The sequence below is a fragment of the Capsaspora owczarzaki genome (assembly GCF_000151315.2).
Source record: "Capsaspora owczarzaki ATCC 30864 unplaced genomic scaffold supercont2.5, whole genome shotgun sequence".
In the NCBI taxonomy this organism is placed as follows: domain Eukaryota; class Filasterea; order Ministeriida; family Capsasporidae; genus Capsaspora; species Capsaspora owczarzaki.
Window position 1 is genome coordinate 1,171,439 of NW_011887296.1, and position 14,778 is coordinate 1,186,216.

The 14,778-nt window shown below is 52.4% G+C and overlaps 6 protein-coding genes across 6 annotated transcripts; 4 read left to right on the forward strand and 2 right to left on the reverse strand.

Moving 5' to 3' along the window:
- The first annotated feature begins 501 nt into the window (after positions 1-501).
- CAOG_03798 (hypothetical protein) lies at positions 502-1,733 on the forward strand. Its single transcript, XM_004363469.2, has 2 exons — positions 502-666; positions 1,013-1,733. The coding sequence occupies exons 1-2, from the start codon at positions 512-514 to the stop codon at positions 1,464-1,466; spliced, it is 609 nt and encodes a 202-aa protein (XP_004363526.1). The 5' UTR covers positions 502-511; the 3' UTR covers positions 1,467-1,733.
- A 135-nt stretch (positions 1,734-1,868) lies between these two features.
- On the forward strand, positions 1,869-2,615 carry CAOG_03799 (hypothetical protein; the record flags this gene model as incomplete). The annotated part of the gene is made up of 1 exon (XM_004363470.2): positions 1,869-2,615. The coding sequence occupies one exon, from the start codon at positions 1,869-1,871 to the stop codon at positions 2,613-2,615; it is 747 nt and encodes a 248-aa protein (XP_004363527.2).
- A 503-nt stretch (positions 2,616-3,118) lies between these two features.
- On the reverse strand, positions 3,119-6,635 carry CAOG_03800 (Bop1-prov protein; the record flags this gene model as incomplete). The annotated part of the gene is made up of 7 exons (XM_004363471.2): positions 6,119-6,635; positions 5,691-5,770; positions 4,959-5,569; positions 3,845-4,790; positions 3,574-3,728; positions 3,302-3,480; positions 3,119-3,201 (listed from the first exon to the last, which is right to left on the reverse strand). Exons 1-7 carry the CDS (start codon positions 6,570-6,572, stop codon positions 3,119-3,121), a joined length of 2,508 nt encoding a protein of 835 aa, XP_004363528.2. The 5' UTR covers positions 6,573-6,635.
- Positions 6,636-7,102: 467 nt separating this feature from the next.
- Positions 7,103-9,360, forward strand: CAOG_03801 (hypothetical protein). The gene is made up of 2 exons (XM_004363472.2): positions 7,103-8,242; positions 8,504-9,360. The coding sequence occupies exons 1-2, from the start codon at positions 7,122-7,124 to the stop codon at positions 9,315-9,317; spliced, it is 1,935 nt and encodes a 644-aa protein (XP_004363529.1). The 5' UTR covers positions 7,103-7,121; the 3' UTR covers positions 9,318-9,360.
- Positions 9,337-13,132, reverse strand: CAOG_03802 (Scad1 protein). The gene is made up of 9 exons (XM_004363473.2): positions 12,797-13,132; positions 12,351-12,505; positions 12,016-12,243; positions 11,781-11,910; positions 11,594-11,695; positions 11,420-11,489; positions 11,155-11,316; positions 10,147-11,034; positions 9,337-10,017 (listed from the first exon to the last, which is right to left on the reverse strand). The coding sequence occupies exons 1-9, from the start codon at positions 13,091-13,093 to the stop codon at positions 9,386-9,388; spliced, it is 2,664 nt and encodes an 887-aa protein (XP_004363530.2). The 5' UTR covers positions 13,094-13,132; the 3' UTR covers positions 9,337-9,385.
- Positions 13,133-13,416: 284 nt separating this feature from the next.
- On the forward strand, positions 13,417-14,776 carry CAOG_08737 (hypothetical protein; the record flags this gene model as incomplete). Its single annotated transcript, XM_011272055.1, has 2 exons — positions 13,417-13,567; positions 14,217-14,776. Coding segments are annotated over 2 exons (711 nt in total), but the record flags the coding sequence as incomplete, so codon positions are not given.
- Between the last annotated feature and the right edge of the window lie 2 nt (positions 14,777-14,778).

Sequence of the window (14,778 nt, forward strand, 5' to 3'; positions counted from 1 at the left end):
CATGAAATTGGTTGTCAAATTCCTTCACCTCCCCTCCCCCTTCTTTCGGGGTGTTAACAAGAAGAAACGGAGTCAATCGAGTCCAGAACGATGTTCGCCTGAAAACGACTCCAGCCCCCCCCCCGGTCATCTCCTTCCTGTCACCTAAATCATTGGAAAGAACACAATTTACGTAGTCGAGTTGGGACTATAATAGTAGAACTGCAGGGCGATGGAAACACGTTGGAAGCCTCTGTCGGTCGCGAGGGCCCTTGTGTTCACAATCAGAAGCACCCTCTTTCAGTGAAGTCTCTTGTTTCCCTATTATTACTCTCATCATCAACCCCATTACTCGTATCTTCGTGGAACGATCTCTGATCCAAACCGCGCCTATCCATTTCAGTTGAATGAGTCTGAGTCTCTGATCCAAACCGCGCCTAATTCTTTTTTTTTTTTTTCTGAGTCTGAAGGCATCCAAATTGGGAGGCGCAGTCTTTTTTTTTTTTTTTTTTTCTGGTTTCAGAAACCAACCATGGAAGCCTTCACGGAAGCAATCATCACGCAAATCACCGCGCTGCTTGACCAGCGCATCGGCACCTTGGAGAAGAGTATTGACGAGCGCATCGGCATCTTGGAGAAGAGTATTGACAAGCGCATCGGCGCCATCGACAATAAGCTTGAGCGCTTGTAAGAAATGCACGAAACCGTTTCAAATTCAAATGCATGTACGAGTTCAAACGACCGTTGCCTGAGAGAAGAGCCGTTGTCTGAGAAAAGCGACTGCAACGAGACACAAAAAGCGAGGCAGGAGGTATCAGAGCAAGGCGACGAGCCGGCGAGAGGTGGTGGATTGAGAGGGGTGGCGGGGGTTGCTGTTTTTGGGAGCCGAGATTATTTATTTGTTATTTTTTGTTTGTTTGTTTGTTTTGGGTTTTTTCTGAGGCGATTTTTTGGGGTGAGCCAAAACTAAAACAACAAAACCAAAAAACAAAAAACAATGTGCTTGGATGCTCACCTGGTTTGATCACACTAGAATGTGTCTGCATGCAAACTCGCAGCTCGGACGAGCTGAACCGATTCGTCTCGTACCCAACAAGGAAGGCCAATTGCCTGACGGGACGATCACGGTCGACATTAAGCCGAAGCTCAGATCGACGATCAATTCCGCTGAAGCTAGCGACGAGAAGCCAGGCTACGTCAAGATGCCTGTCACCATTCCCCCAACCGTGGAATCGCTATTGGTTGCCGGCAATGAACGGCTTGCCGTCGAGCAGCCCGAGGGCGGTCGTGGGCGCATTGCCAACACTTGGAACAAGGACAAGTCGCAGGCATTGTTGAAGTTCTATGGCGAGGTGGACGAAGAAAGCGAGGACGAGAATGATCCTGAGAACGACTACACAGTCACCTCGCGCTCGCGACGTATCAGGGTGGCTCGTGCGCTAGGAATCACCCAGACTCAACTCAACCTTTGCCAATTGAGCCTTTGAAACTGGGCATTCGTTGCAGGATGTGCTCTTCGTGATGCGCACCTCCTCTACGAGGCAGGGTAATCCTTTCATGCTCAAAAACCACGAAAAGGAGGAACAGACGGACGTTCACATTCAAAGGTGAGGATTGCAAACTGGTGTGCAAGTGTCTCATTGAGGAGATGCGCATCAAGGGGGAACAGACGGTAGTTCACATTCGAAGGTGAGGACTGCAAACTTGTGCCATCGAGGCTTTTCCACTCTCCAATAAACGTCATTCAAAATTCACACGTGAGTGCTATTTGGTCTATTCAACACACAGCCGAAGAGTGGGGTCTGGTTTTGGACAACCAAGTCTCAGTCCGTTTTCGCGCCTTCTTCTCTCTTCTCCCACCCCCATTTCATTTCATTTCCAACGCAGCAATGTCCACCGATCGAACTGAAGACGTTCGTCTCGAAAGTCTACAAGGGTTGCTGGAACTCGCCAAACAGCCCAACCCTTCCACCAACCCCAGCTCCGCCTCACCCAACGCACCCGCTGGGGCCGCAACCTATTCGCAGGCACCTTCTTTGCCCGAGATGTGCAATAAACCCTTTGGGGTCGATGATCCCACAGATGGCGACAACCACTGGGAGTCGGACCCGTTGTGTTTTGCCACTTCAACGGTTGCAGGCTTGAACGCTGTCGATCCAGCACGGTCCCGCGTTGATCGGGCAAAGCAGATCGATGTCTGCCTCGCGGAGTTGGTGGAACTCCCTGAAAAGCTGCTAACGGCAACGACAAGGGAATCAATCCAATTCATGCTGTGGGAAGCAGTGCGCGCCGCACTGTTGCTCCAGAACGGCGGTTTGAGCCGGATTTCGTCGTCGTCTCGACAGCCGCTGGCCGATGCTTTGTTTGAGTTTCTGACCGTTGGCGTCATGTCCTACCCTCCTGCTCCGACCCTTCGCGCATTGTGTGCCGAGTTGTTACGCGCAATGTCATTCCAAGTTCCTGCGTTGCAGCGGCTGGATGCGCAAGAGGATCTCACATACGCTTACCTTCAAGCGACAGAACAAAGAGAAATAGGCAGTTTGAAACAGCTCCTCGAGTCTCTTCATTTTGACATTCCATCGCGTCAAGTCAAGGTTCACCCTGCCTTCGATGGTGGAAAGGATCCTCTTGCTTGAATGTTGATGTTGCGTGTTTGTGGACTTGTGCGTGTCTGTCCCCGGCTATACTCTTTGGCCTGCATGTCCGTTGTACCTTTGTTGTTCCGGAACCAGTGGTATGTGGTGAAATAGAAACCGTGGTATGCCAGGTACTGGTGCAATATAAAACGAATTGCAGCATCAGCGTCTACAACTGGCCACTTTCAGGTTTCATTCGAAGATTAAGAAGCCTTCCGTTGATCACGTCAATCACCGGGTGCGCATTAGAGAGGCCAGGGAGTGCTGGAGAGTGTTTGTTTGATCGACACGCAACGGCCACTCACTAGTTGTGGTTCTGTTGTTTCTCTGAGAGTTCCCCTTCTTTTCCCCCCCCCCCTCCCATCTCATGCCACTAGTGGAATTGCACTAAATGTTGGAATCAACCAAACAGTACCAACCAGGCACAGAAATCCAACGTTGATGATTGAAGTTTTGTTTTGATCAAATGAAACTACAAAATCCTCGCCACGTTCAAAACATGCTCAGACATACATGCGCACAGTGCCGTCGGCGCCAGCGGAGAAAAGCCATGGCTGGATGGGGTGGAACTGGACATCAAGAACCGCTGCACAAACAAAAGAAAGTCCGGAAAAAAAAAAGTCAGAAAAAAAAAACGAAACATCATCACAACGAAAAAAAAATCATAAATAACTGCGACAACATACATAGATCGTCGACAGTCGTGTGGCCAGTAAGCTTTTTGACAGGAACAATCAGAGGGTTCTTCAGCAAGTCGTTGTACACCATGCCGTGGAAAATATGGGTAGAACCATCGTCGCTGCAAGACGCAAGCAGTGGGAAACGCTTGTGGAATGCGACAGAGCGAAGCGCCATGCGGTGATACCTAGTACGAGAAGAGGGGGGGCGGGAAAGAGGCATTGCGCTGAGCGAAAACGACAAAACACTAAAAAACAAGGAGCCCTCAGACACGAGATCCATGTCAAACCAGCAGAGCTTGCGATCGTAACTGCCAATGACTAGATTGTCACCGCCAGGATGAACGTCCATGCTGGAAATCCACTTGACACCCGAAATGAGCTTCTTGGCAAGCTCCTGCTTGAGAAGATTGTAAACGCGGACATAGTGTTGCGTCTGTTTTTTTTTTTTTTTTTATCAAAGATGGAGTTTTCAAAGGAAAATGAGAAAACGACGCCAAAACGAGAACACATCAAAACAAAAGCAAACAAACAAACGCCATAGCAGCTTACCGCAACAAACAAGAAAGGCCGTGTTGGGTGGAAGAGCACGCGCTGAACAAGACCCTTGGACTTTTGGAAGGGATTTTGGGACTTGCGCTTGGACAGCTGGTGGATAAGGACGGCGGCAGTGGGCGCGTCCGGAGTGAGCGAGGCAAAGTAGTCGCCCTTGTGGTGCCAGGTGACTTGGCGCACGGGGAAATTGAGGCGAACAATAACACGCACACCAGCCAAGGTTTCGGAAGCAGTGGCAGGCTCCCACGAGGCAGCATTGCTTGCATTGGCTGCGCTGTTGCTGTTGGTGCTCGGACTCTTGCTTTCCCGTCGGCTACGGCCGGAGCCTTCGTCATCGTCGTCATCGTCGTCACTTTCGGCTTGCTTTGCAGCGGCGGCAGACTCGTTGGCGGCGGCATGCGCCGTCTCCTTGAGCAGCTCGTCGAGCTGGTCGACAGCCTCCTTGGAACCGAGATTGGCGTTGAGGAGCAGCACTCGTTTGCCTGCCGCGACAGCAAGGAGTGGGATGGCGGGATTCGGGTTCCAGGCAACGCCCAAAACAATATCGCCAGCCTTGTACGTGAAGAGACACCGTGCGGTGGAAACTTCCCAAACGCACACAAGACCATCGTCCGCACCCGTTGCAAGCCAATGGCCAGAAGGATGGATAGACATGTTGCGGATCTTGCCAGTGTGGTGGCCCGGGCCGAAGACCAGGGCCAGCGTGGTTGGGTACGGCTGCAGATCGTCCAGGCGCGGCAATTGCGGAATGAGCGATTCGGGGTTGACATTCATCCTGTTCTTCTTGACGCGCGCACTCAAGTACAAATCCAAGCAGCGATCGAATCGCTCCTGGATAAAGCGGGAATAAGCGGGGACTTGACGCAGAGACTTGAACTTTTGAGGCACAAAGTTGAGAGGGCGATCCTCCTTGTCCATCTTGTTCCACTCTTCAATCTCAGTCCTAGAGGGAAGGAGTCAAAAGAAAAGACACACGCACACATACACATGCACACATAGACACACAGCAATGTTAGAGACCTGCAGGGACGGTCAAGAATCACGAAAGGCAACAACTGACAACTGACACCCCGCCCTACCCCACCCCCTCAAACCAGGGAAAATCACTCACTTTGTTGGCAAGTATTCTGGAGGAGGGTTGTAGGACTCTTCGTGGCCGGGCAGACGCATCTTGGGAGCGGCAATGTGTTGAGAGTTTTGGACCGAGTTGGGTGCGTCGGTTTTCGCCTCATCGTCGTTCCAGAGCAAGTAAAAGTCGCGGTGTTCGGGCTCTTGCCGCGAAGTTCCGAGCTTGTCCTTGGATTCCACCTTGATGCGGCCTTCACGAATGGCACGCACAAACTTCATGACACGCTTGTGTTCCCAGGTGGATCGCACAAACGCACGCTTGGATGGAGGGCGGTTGTTGATGGGATGAATCTGCTTGACGCTCGTAAACCATTCAATCGTGTCCTCGTATGGGTTGTAGTCCAGGTTGGCATAACCACCCGTCTGGAGGCGTTGGATCATTTCGACCTCGTCCTCTGTCAGGACAACCTCCTTGCCCGTGTTCTTGTCCTTCACCGTGCGCCAGTGATCCGGGTTGTCCATCGTGTCAAGGAACTGATCCAGCTCGTCCTTGGTGGCAGGTCGCGTAATGCGCTGGCCATCCAAGTCGTAGCCAATGTGTGGCATGCCGTCGTACCAATGCAGCGGGATTTTGCCGAGCGTGTTTCGGGAGTGCTGCGAGGTGAGTCGGGGTTGGTTGTGGAGAAGAAGGGTGATGAAAACAAAAACCAACATCAGCACAAACCACTCGCAAAAACCAAGCAAACCACATTGTGCAGAATCTCAACGGACGTACCAACTCGTCGTCATCGTCCGAGTCCGTGTCGCTGTCACTCCCAGGATGAGCTTGGATGTTTGCGTTCAGTTTGCGAGCGGCTGAACGAGGAAGCAAATACAAAAAATACAAACCCCCATTCAGCCATCACCCGCGTCAACATCCATTCGCAGACTTCCTCTCCACACTCATTGCATCGAATGTTGAGTGGATCGGATCGAGTCGAGTCAGGTGTGGGGGGAGAGGGAGAGTGACGGGGAAACGACCTGGCAATCTCAAGCGCACTTTCCACGTGGAAAACGCCTTCCTCGCTCCACTGCTTCTCAAAGCTCACGTTCGCCCAAAGGCCCGCCCTGCGTTGAGCCATTGCCTGCAATCATGACGAGTCTCGCGTCCCAAATCTCATCAACTTGTGTGCGAGTGGGTCGCGTCGGGGGGAAAGTGAGTACCTTGCAGACGCTCCATGGAGCGGACGCCTCGTGTGTCTCCAGCAGCTTCAGGATCGCTTCCGTCCCCTTCGTCGTCGTCGTCGTCGTCGTCGTCGTCGTCCTCGTCCTCGTCTTCGTCATCGTCACCATCGTCTTCTTCGCCCTCTTGGTCGTCTTCGTCGGGGTCGGCGTCGTCAATGAGCTCGTCGTCGCTGTCCGTCTCGCCAGCCTCAGAGTCTTCCAGGGACACGGACGAGCCGTCGCTGCCGTCATCGTCGCCCTCGTCGTCGTCGTCGTCGTCGTTGACGTCGCTGTCATCGCTGTCGTCAAACTGCGCTTCGGCGAGTGCGTCCTCGGCCTCCGTGTCGGCAGTCTTGCCAAAGATGTCCTGGAACCGCGTGGAAGTCGATTTGCCCTTCACGGCGGCGACCTCCGCGTCCGAGCTCTCGAGCGTTGCTGCAGTGCGCTTTGGCATGATGAACGAAGCGACAAAGTCAAAGAAAGCGAGCGGAGACTTGGGAGAAAAAAAAAAGGAAAAGGAAAAAAGCAGAGTGGTTCTGAGCTGAACGATTGCTTCGAAAAACAAAAAAAAAAAAAAAAAGGCGACAGAAACAAACCCTCGTTCAAATTTTGTGTTTGTTTGGAAATATCAATCCGTTTTCTCTTTGTTGGCAAACACTCCAGCGGATCTGCTCTCGATCTGATGCAGTGTTGTGTATGAGTGGCCCATAGTCAAGCGACAATTACCGTTTTGCCCAACGTCAGCAATGCGCTCGTAGTACAGAGGCAGTATGTTTCCCTTCCAAGGAAATGACCCGGTTTCGATTACCGGCGTGCGCACGGCTCTTTCTTTTTTGGCTCTATTGCACACTTTTTTTTTTTTCCGATGCTTTCTCTGTAGCCTTCCCTGCCATTTCCCCGATTCATGCTTTTGTCTCACTATTTGATCATGTCTAAGAATATCATCTCAACTCCACCAGCCTCAGGTCTACTGTTCTTTTTTGTTTTTTGCTTTGTGCTGCCAATGCATCCGTTTGAGCGACTGCTGGATGGCGAGTTTGTGCACCCCGGCGTTGTGCTCACGGATCTGCACCACCAAGGCAAGGGCATGGCCTTAGTGACTGGATCATCTGCATCCGACGGTGGCGCTGCTGCTGTGGTTGAGGACTGCAGATCGGAGCACCCACTCCACGCGTTGTTTCACTCCACGCGACCAGAGCAACCAACGGCATCGCCAGTCACTCTTGCGTTCGAGCTGCTGCCTGATCAAGCGACTGCTGCAACGACGAACAAGCAGCCATGTCTGCGCAAGGGCACGATTCTGATGAGAACGGTTGGCGTCGCTCCGGTCGGCGTCTACTTTGACGTGAAATCGACATTGAGCTCGTACGGCGCCGACGCGTCTGACACTGCGGATGCAATGGACGACGGTGACGATGACGATAACGACGATGGCTCGGCAACGTCCGACACTCAAGACAAGTACTTGCTGCCTGGCCTCGTGGAATACCTGGTGCCGCTCATCCAGTCTCGCATTGGAACGCGCCAATTCAAGCTACAGAGCCGCACTGACGCCGACGCTGACGACGAGCTATCTGACAGTCCGGATGACATTGAGCACGAGCAACCAGATGAGATGGTGGACGCTGAACCTCAAGATTCTGCCGAAAGCTTGGAGAACGACTTTCTCTTCGTTCCTGGCTCGGTGCTCGAGTCGCGTATCGCTCAGCTGTTCCCACGCACAGCCTTAGATGTGCCCTCGGCGCTTCTGGACAAGCTCAATGAAGCCAGTCAACACATTCCGATGATTCTCGAGACCCAGCATCGTCTTGATCTGCCGTCTGATGCAGACAGCCAGCTTTGCGCGGCTGGTTCTTCATCATCATCATCATCATCATCATCATCATCATCATCATCAACAGCAGTGCCCTCCAATTCCACCAAACAACAGCCCCTCTTTGATGAAAACGGACTCATTCTTAGCACCTTGGCACGCATTCAGCTCAACTCGTTTGATGTCGGATTTTTTCCGTTGGCAGCGTTTTTCAATCACGGCTGCCGACCAAACTGCTCGGGCTTTGTGGAAATCACAGACCAAGGGACCTTCTTCTCGGTAGTTTTACTTGAGGACGTGTATCTGGGCGAGTAAGTCTTGGTTTGGGTTGTTTTGGTTTTCCCCGTCAGGCGTTGCCCCGTCTCACTCAATCTCTCTCTCTCTCTCTCTCTCTCTCTCTCTCTCTCTCTCTCTCTCTCTCTCTCTCTCTCTCTCTCTCTCTCTCTCTCTCTCTCTCTCTCTCTCTCTCTCTCTCTCTCTCTCTCTCTCTCTCTCTCTCTCTCTCTCTCTCTCTCTCTCTCTCTCTCAATCTTTCTCACGCAATCTTTCTCTCCCTCGCTCTTCTATCGCAGCGAACTCGTCCTGTCATATCTTCCTCCGGAACTACTGTACAAGCCCCGTGAGCAGCGTCGCGCACACCTTTTGCAGAACTTTCATTTTGAATGCGGCTGCAGTCGATGTCTTGCCGATGAGCCGCAACTTCAGCGTGCTAGGGTGTGTCCTAGCTGCACCATAACCTCACGTGGCTTGGCAGTGCAGTGCTCTTTGTGCGCGGATCAACAACCAGCCGTGGACTCGATTTTGGAGGAGGTGGAATCCGTTCTGCATGACTTTCGGGATGTCGTCCCACCGTCGCCAGACGATCTGCTCACAGCCGAAGAACTCGCCGAACAGTGCGACCCGCTTCTAGCGCTATGGCAGCAGATCGGAAGCACCGTGAACATGCCAACGCACTGGCTCGTTCATGAATTGCTCGCGATTTGCAGCAACTATCTCTGGCCGACCTGTCTTGCACTAGCCCGAGAGCTTGTCGAGACCGATGTTGATGCTTCATCCGCACAGGCGACACGGCTGCGCCAACTGCTCGCGCTGAATTTGATCGCTTGTCGAATCGTTAGCACGAACTTTGCACGCGTTCTCTGTGCTCATGATTACCTCATCAGCAACTGGGTGGAGCGCATGCATGAGACGTATGTCGCGTTGAGCCATTGGATCAATTTGAACGACGCCACCCACACAGACATTGACCTCTCTGCCTACGCTTTCGTCGACCTTGCGCATGCTGTCATTCCTGCCACGTCCACCGATGTGGACCGACTCGCCAAGCTATCTATGCAATGTCTCCAGGAATATCGACGTGTTTCGCAGTGGCGAACACCAGTTTGATGAGAGAAGTGGTCGTTGGTCCCAATAAACAATTCATCGTTGAATGAATGAACAGAAAGCACGAAATGTTATTCTGTGCCAAGTTTCAAATGAATGCTGCAAACAAACAAACAAACAAACCACAAAAAAAAAACGCAATCTACCAACCAGAATTCCCTTAGGCCTCGCCGTTGTGACGACCCTTGTTGCGAGAGATGGCAGTGTAGTGGGCCGCGGAACGAACGCTTGATCTTGGAGCGGACGCCCTGGCCGTGCAAAATCATCATGGCATTCTTCCTCTTGGCCTTCTCCTTGTTGGTGGTTGAAGCGTGGTTGTTGTGCTTGCCCTTGCGCGAACCGTACTTGAGGCGATCTTCGCGGCCAGCCATAATCGAGGCCATACGCTCTGCCTTGTCCTGGCGATAGCGCTTGAACTGCGGCTCGAGCGCGCTGGGATCGACCGTTTCCGAAGGCATCGAGCCAGCTCCCACGGCAGTCGAAGACAGCAAACCAGAGTCCTCAATGAGACGCTCCTCAATGGCCTCGGCGCTGTTGTCCACTTCTTCGTGGCCGCGCTTGCGTGATCGCCGTTGGTTGATTGTATTGTTTGCGAGCATCTCCAAGCGCTTCTTGCGAATGGCAGCGTAATCCTCAGGCGTGAGAATGCGGTTTGCACTCAGCAGAGCAGCCTTTTGCTTGCGCTCCGCGACCTTTTGACGAGCTGTGCAAGATGCGGCACACGAAAAAAAATTGCAAAGAAAAAGCAAAAGGTTGGTGAAACTCCAACACAACCAAAATAAAAGAGCACGACAATAACAACGACATCATCAAAGAACTTGTTACTTCTTACCTAATTCCATCTCCTCGGGGGTCAATTTACGCTTGGGTTCGGCGGCTTGGTCGCCTTCTTCGTCGGACGAATGATGGACATCAATCCACTCACCCTCGTCGCTGTCCTCGACGTCCGAATCCTCTTCCCAGCCATCCCATTCGTCGGCCTCGCCTTCGACTTCTTCGGTGTGGGTTTTGCCCTGCATAATGTCGTCCATGTCGAGATCGGCTGCCAACAACTCGGCGCCGGGCACATAGCTGGCAATGCGAGCTTGGCCGTACTGCATGGTCGACTTGGAGCGCTCGGACTTTTCCTTGGCCTTCTGCTGCTGCAGCAGACGGCGTTCCTTGCGCTTCAAGCGTGCAAGAGACATGGTTGACAGGCTAGCTTCATCGTTGTCGTCCTCATCTTCGCTGTCGCTTTGCCCTGCTGCGGCCTTCTTGTTGGATTTGGTTGCATCGGCTTCGTTGTCGCTGTCATCGACTTGCATTGCAGATCCATCTTCGTCGTCCGAGACATCCTCGTCGGCGCTCTCGACGTCGTCGGCACTTTGCTCGTCATCCGAGTCCACCTCGTCGCCCAACAGTGGGCGCCCGCGATCGCGGCGGTGGAGCAGCGCAGGGTTGGCCACACGGTAGAATTGAATGAGCGAGCGAGCAGCAGCCACAACGCCCTTGTCCTTGAACGTCTTGTACATTGCAAGATCGCGCATCAGGGTCTCGTTCATGGCGAGCGGACACCGAACGCAAATCTCGCGAACAGAGTTCAGACCCACAGCCATGACCTCGGGTGAGCTCTTGTCGTTGACAAATTGGTTGACGAGCGTCATGATCACGGGCTCCATCACATCCGGCGGCACGAGTTCGTGCGATGCCTGGGCGACGTATGCGAGGACCAAAGTGACGTCTGAGTATGAAGGGAGAAAAGAAGAAGAAAAACAAAGAGGCAGAATAGCACAAAGGTCAGACTCGAGAAAAAACAATGCCCCAAAACGCAACCAAGCAAAACCAAAATTCATCACCCTACCTTTTTGGTGGGGTTGCATGTAACGTTGCATGAAGGGATAAAAGTTGAGCAAGAAAAGCTGGTGGACACCAACCAAGCGGCTAATCAAGTTCATCATGAACAGTTTGACTTCGTAGCGTTCAGTGCTTTTGCGCAAGTTGGCAAACAACTTTTCCGAGAAACCTGACCAAAAAAAGGGGGGGGGAAAGCCGTGAGAAATGAAACAGACCACCAAACTCTGTGTGCCCCTCTCTCCTTGTAAAGTGTTTGGACGTAAACAACATACCTTGGGGATCGTTAAGAAGGTGCAGAGCAGAGAAGGCGAAAGCGGCCGTGCGATCGGTCGAGTTCAATTTCTATCAATGTCATCATTCAAAGAGGGATGGATATCAGGACCAGAGGGGGGGGGGCGGACTCTTCAAGAAGAATCGAGAAGATTCCCAAGAAACCTTTCTCTTACCCTCTTGGCCTTTTCAAGCGCTCGGTTGAGCTTCCGGGCACGATGCTTGGTCTTTTTGGCAATCTTGTTGTTGATGGTGACGTCCTTGACAGTCATGTCGTCCTAGAAAGCGCGTGAATGTGAGTCCAGAGTTTCCGACAAACAGAAATAAACTCGCTCAGCTCTGAGCGATAGAGGGAACACGTACTGGGTCACGATCCTCGTCCTCTTCTGTCTTTTGATCAACGCCGAGGAAGAATTTGATGGCAGTCACCATAATCTTCGTCACAGGCGAGAAGCACGCGGTCGAGATGACGTTGACGGTTTTCGCATCGTTCCTGCGAAAAAATAAAATCACATAAAAATAACGAAAAGCAAACCATCAGCGACAACAGTTGCTGAGACGAAGCAGTCGAGACTGAGGCCAAGGAGACCATCCATACCAAATATTCTTGTGGTAGAGCTCAATCATGACTTCGAGCGACTTTTTGGAGGCTGTTGGGTGCGGGTCTGCCAGCATCGAGTACATAAAGTTCTGTAGCGTCTTGTTGACCTTGTTGTTCTTGTGCTGTCGGTTGATGTTCTTGACATCCGTGACAATGTGCGTGTACAGCAGCTTTCGCAGCGGCTTGTCGCTGCAACGGAAGAGCTGGAAGAAGAGCTCGAGCAAGCTTTGTGAGTTTTGACCCGCCAAAACGTGTTGAGCAAAAAATAAAGTGAGTTGGCAAGTGACACTGCAAGCGCAAGCGCAAGCCGGCGGAATGATGTTTGGACGTACTTGACACAGGGAATGAGGTCCTTGTTACGCAGCAAGATGAGCGATCGGCACAGCGACATGCGAATGTCATGATCCAGCAGCGGACCATGCTGAGCGAGCAAGTCCATGATTTCGGCGGGGAAGGCCTGCGTCTCTTCCTTGAAGCAATGCGAGACCTGTCGGCAAACAACCAAAGTGACAAAGAATCAACAACAACAAAAAACAAATGTCATCAGCTCATCGCCAGGCCAGCTGAGATTCATGTGTGTGCTTTTTTGGTGCACTGAGATAAGAGGTGAGCGGGGCGATGGCTTGGTGCTTGACGGTGGGGGGTGGCTTGGAGCGACCACGCGATGAACTCTTCTCCACGTGTGGCAATGGAGGGAAAGGCCCTTGCCGCAGCTCCCCGTCACTCTCAATCGCTCCCCCCCCCCCTCTTCCGGATGGTACGGAACAGAGACACACACCTGGGCAATGAACATGACGACTTCGGCAAAGTGCTTGGCGCTGTCGCTGCTGCGGCCGTTCGAGTTGGACTGGATGACGGCAGCGGTTGGCACGACGGCTCCATTCGCATCGGTCGCTGCCTCCACAGCGGCGCCGGCAGCAGTCGTCGGCTTGAGCTGGAAGATCTTGAGCTCGGAGGCGTAGTGGCGCAGCTGCTGCAGGAACTCGTCGCGGTACAGCGAGGCGTCTCGCTTGATCAGGTTTTGGAGCTGCGCCAGCGCAGTTGGCAGCATGTTGCCCTGCCTGCGACCGCTCATTCTAGGAAAGAGTAAGAAAAGAGAATGGCAGGAATCAGGAGTTAAAAAGGTAGTGCAAAGTTGGGAGGCGTTGTAGACAGTCAAAAAGTAAAACAAGGTAGGATTAGCCGCTCAGACGAGTGGACCGAGTGGAGACGGTCTCCGTCCTAGAAATGGACGGATCACAACACACTACGGTCATAGTACCACGATGGTAGTTTGCGTGAACCGTCTTTACTTTTACCATTTTACTATTGGATCGCTGAGTTTCTTTGAAGCCATTGTTGATTTCTCAGAAATTCAGTTTTTTTTTTTTTTTGATTTTCCAATAGAAATCCAAAGCAATGAGCGAGCACGAAGAAATCAAGTCGGTTGCTGATCTGCTCAAGCGCCCCGCTGGCACACTGCTGCACGCCAAGCAGCACCTCGTGGAGATTACTGCCACAACGACCGTCGTCGACACTCTCAAAGTGCTCGCGCGCCACAACATTCTCGGTGCGTTCGTCACAAAAGCGACAGCGAGAGAGAGACAGAGATTACTCATTCACACTCCCCGTAACCCAAGCAAAGCGAGTGACTCGCCCAACATCGGAGAGTCCGCCGCTTCTGCAGCCCATTGCGTGCAAGAAGACGACCGAGTTTCGTCTTCCATTGACTGCTTGGAAGAACGACATTGGATAAAAGACGCACACAAAACCCAACAAAGCGCGAGAAATTTGAAGCAGATTTTTTTATTTTTTTTATTTTTTTTTTTTTTTTTTTTTTTTGATTTGGGATTTGGAGATTTGGAGATTTTTGGAGAGATCGTCTTGCGTTCTCAGACTTTCAACCCCTTTTATATCGTAGCAGTACGATGTGATGTTTTTCCCCTTTTTTTCTGGAGCACAGCTTCGAGCTCTTCGTCCGTGATTGGAACAGGGTCCATTTTCAATCGCACTTTTACTTCGCACTTTGCCCGCAATACCAGTCCGCTCAGACGCAGGTGAAAATCACACTCCAGAGCGTTGGATGGCGGGAGAAGTGTGGAGAAATCAGAGTTCATTTCTGAGATGCTTTTTTGTTTGTCTTCAAACCCCCGCCCTTGTTTCTGAAATGCTGCTGGACGATTTTGTCACTCACACTAACTCGTCCTCTGCAACAACAGCCGTCCCCGTCTACGACGAGGAAAAGAAGGAATACGTTGGCATTGTTCACACGTTCGACCTGCTCGTGTACATTTCCTTCGGCTTCTTCCAGGTGGAGGAGAAGGTGACGCCCGAGTCGCTGCAGGTGCACATTGACAAGCTTCGCAACCTGCCTGCGCAAGAGCTCATTGGCATTGCCCATCTGAGCAAGGCTGGATGGTGGCACAACGGCTTGAACGTGTACGAGCCGACTCGCAGCATTGCGGAGATTCTCAGCCCGCTCGAGGGTGGACTGGAGCGCGTCCTTGTGCGCGCCACTCCGACTCACCGCCCTGAAGGCCCCTCGGACGAGATGCACGAGGGCCACTACTCGGCTCTCCGCATTCTTTCGCAGTCCGACGTGCTGCGCTTCATTCTGACGCACCCCCGCGCCACCCAGGAGCTGACAAACAAGACGCTTGGGCAGCTGGGCCTGACCTCGAACTTTAACGAGTTCCAAAAGATTGTCTCGGTGCGCGAGTCAGAGTCCGCACTCGAGGGCTTCCGCCACATGTACACGCAGGGGGCGGACGCTGTCGCAGT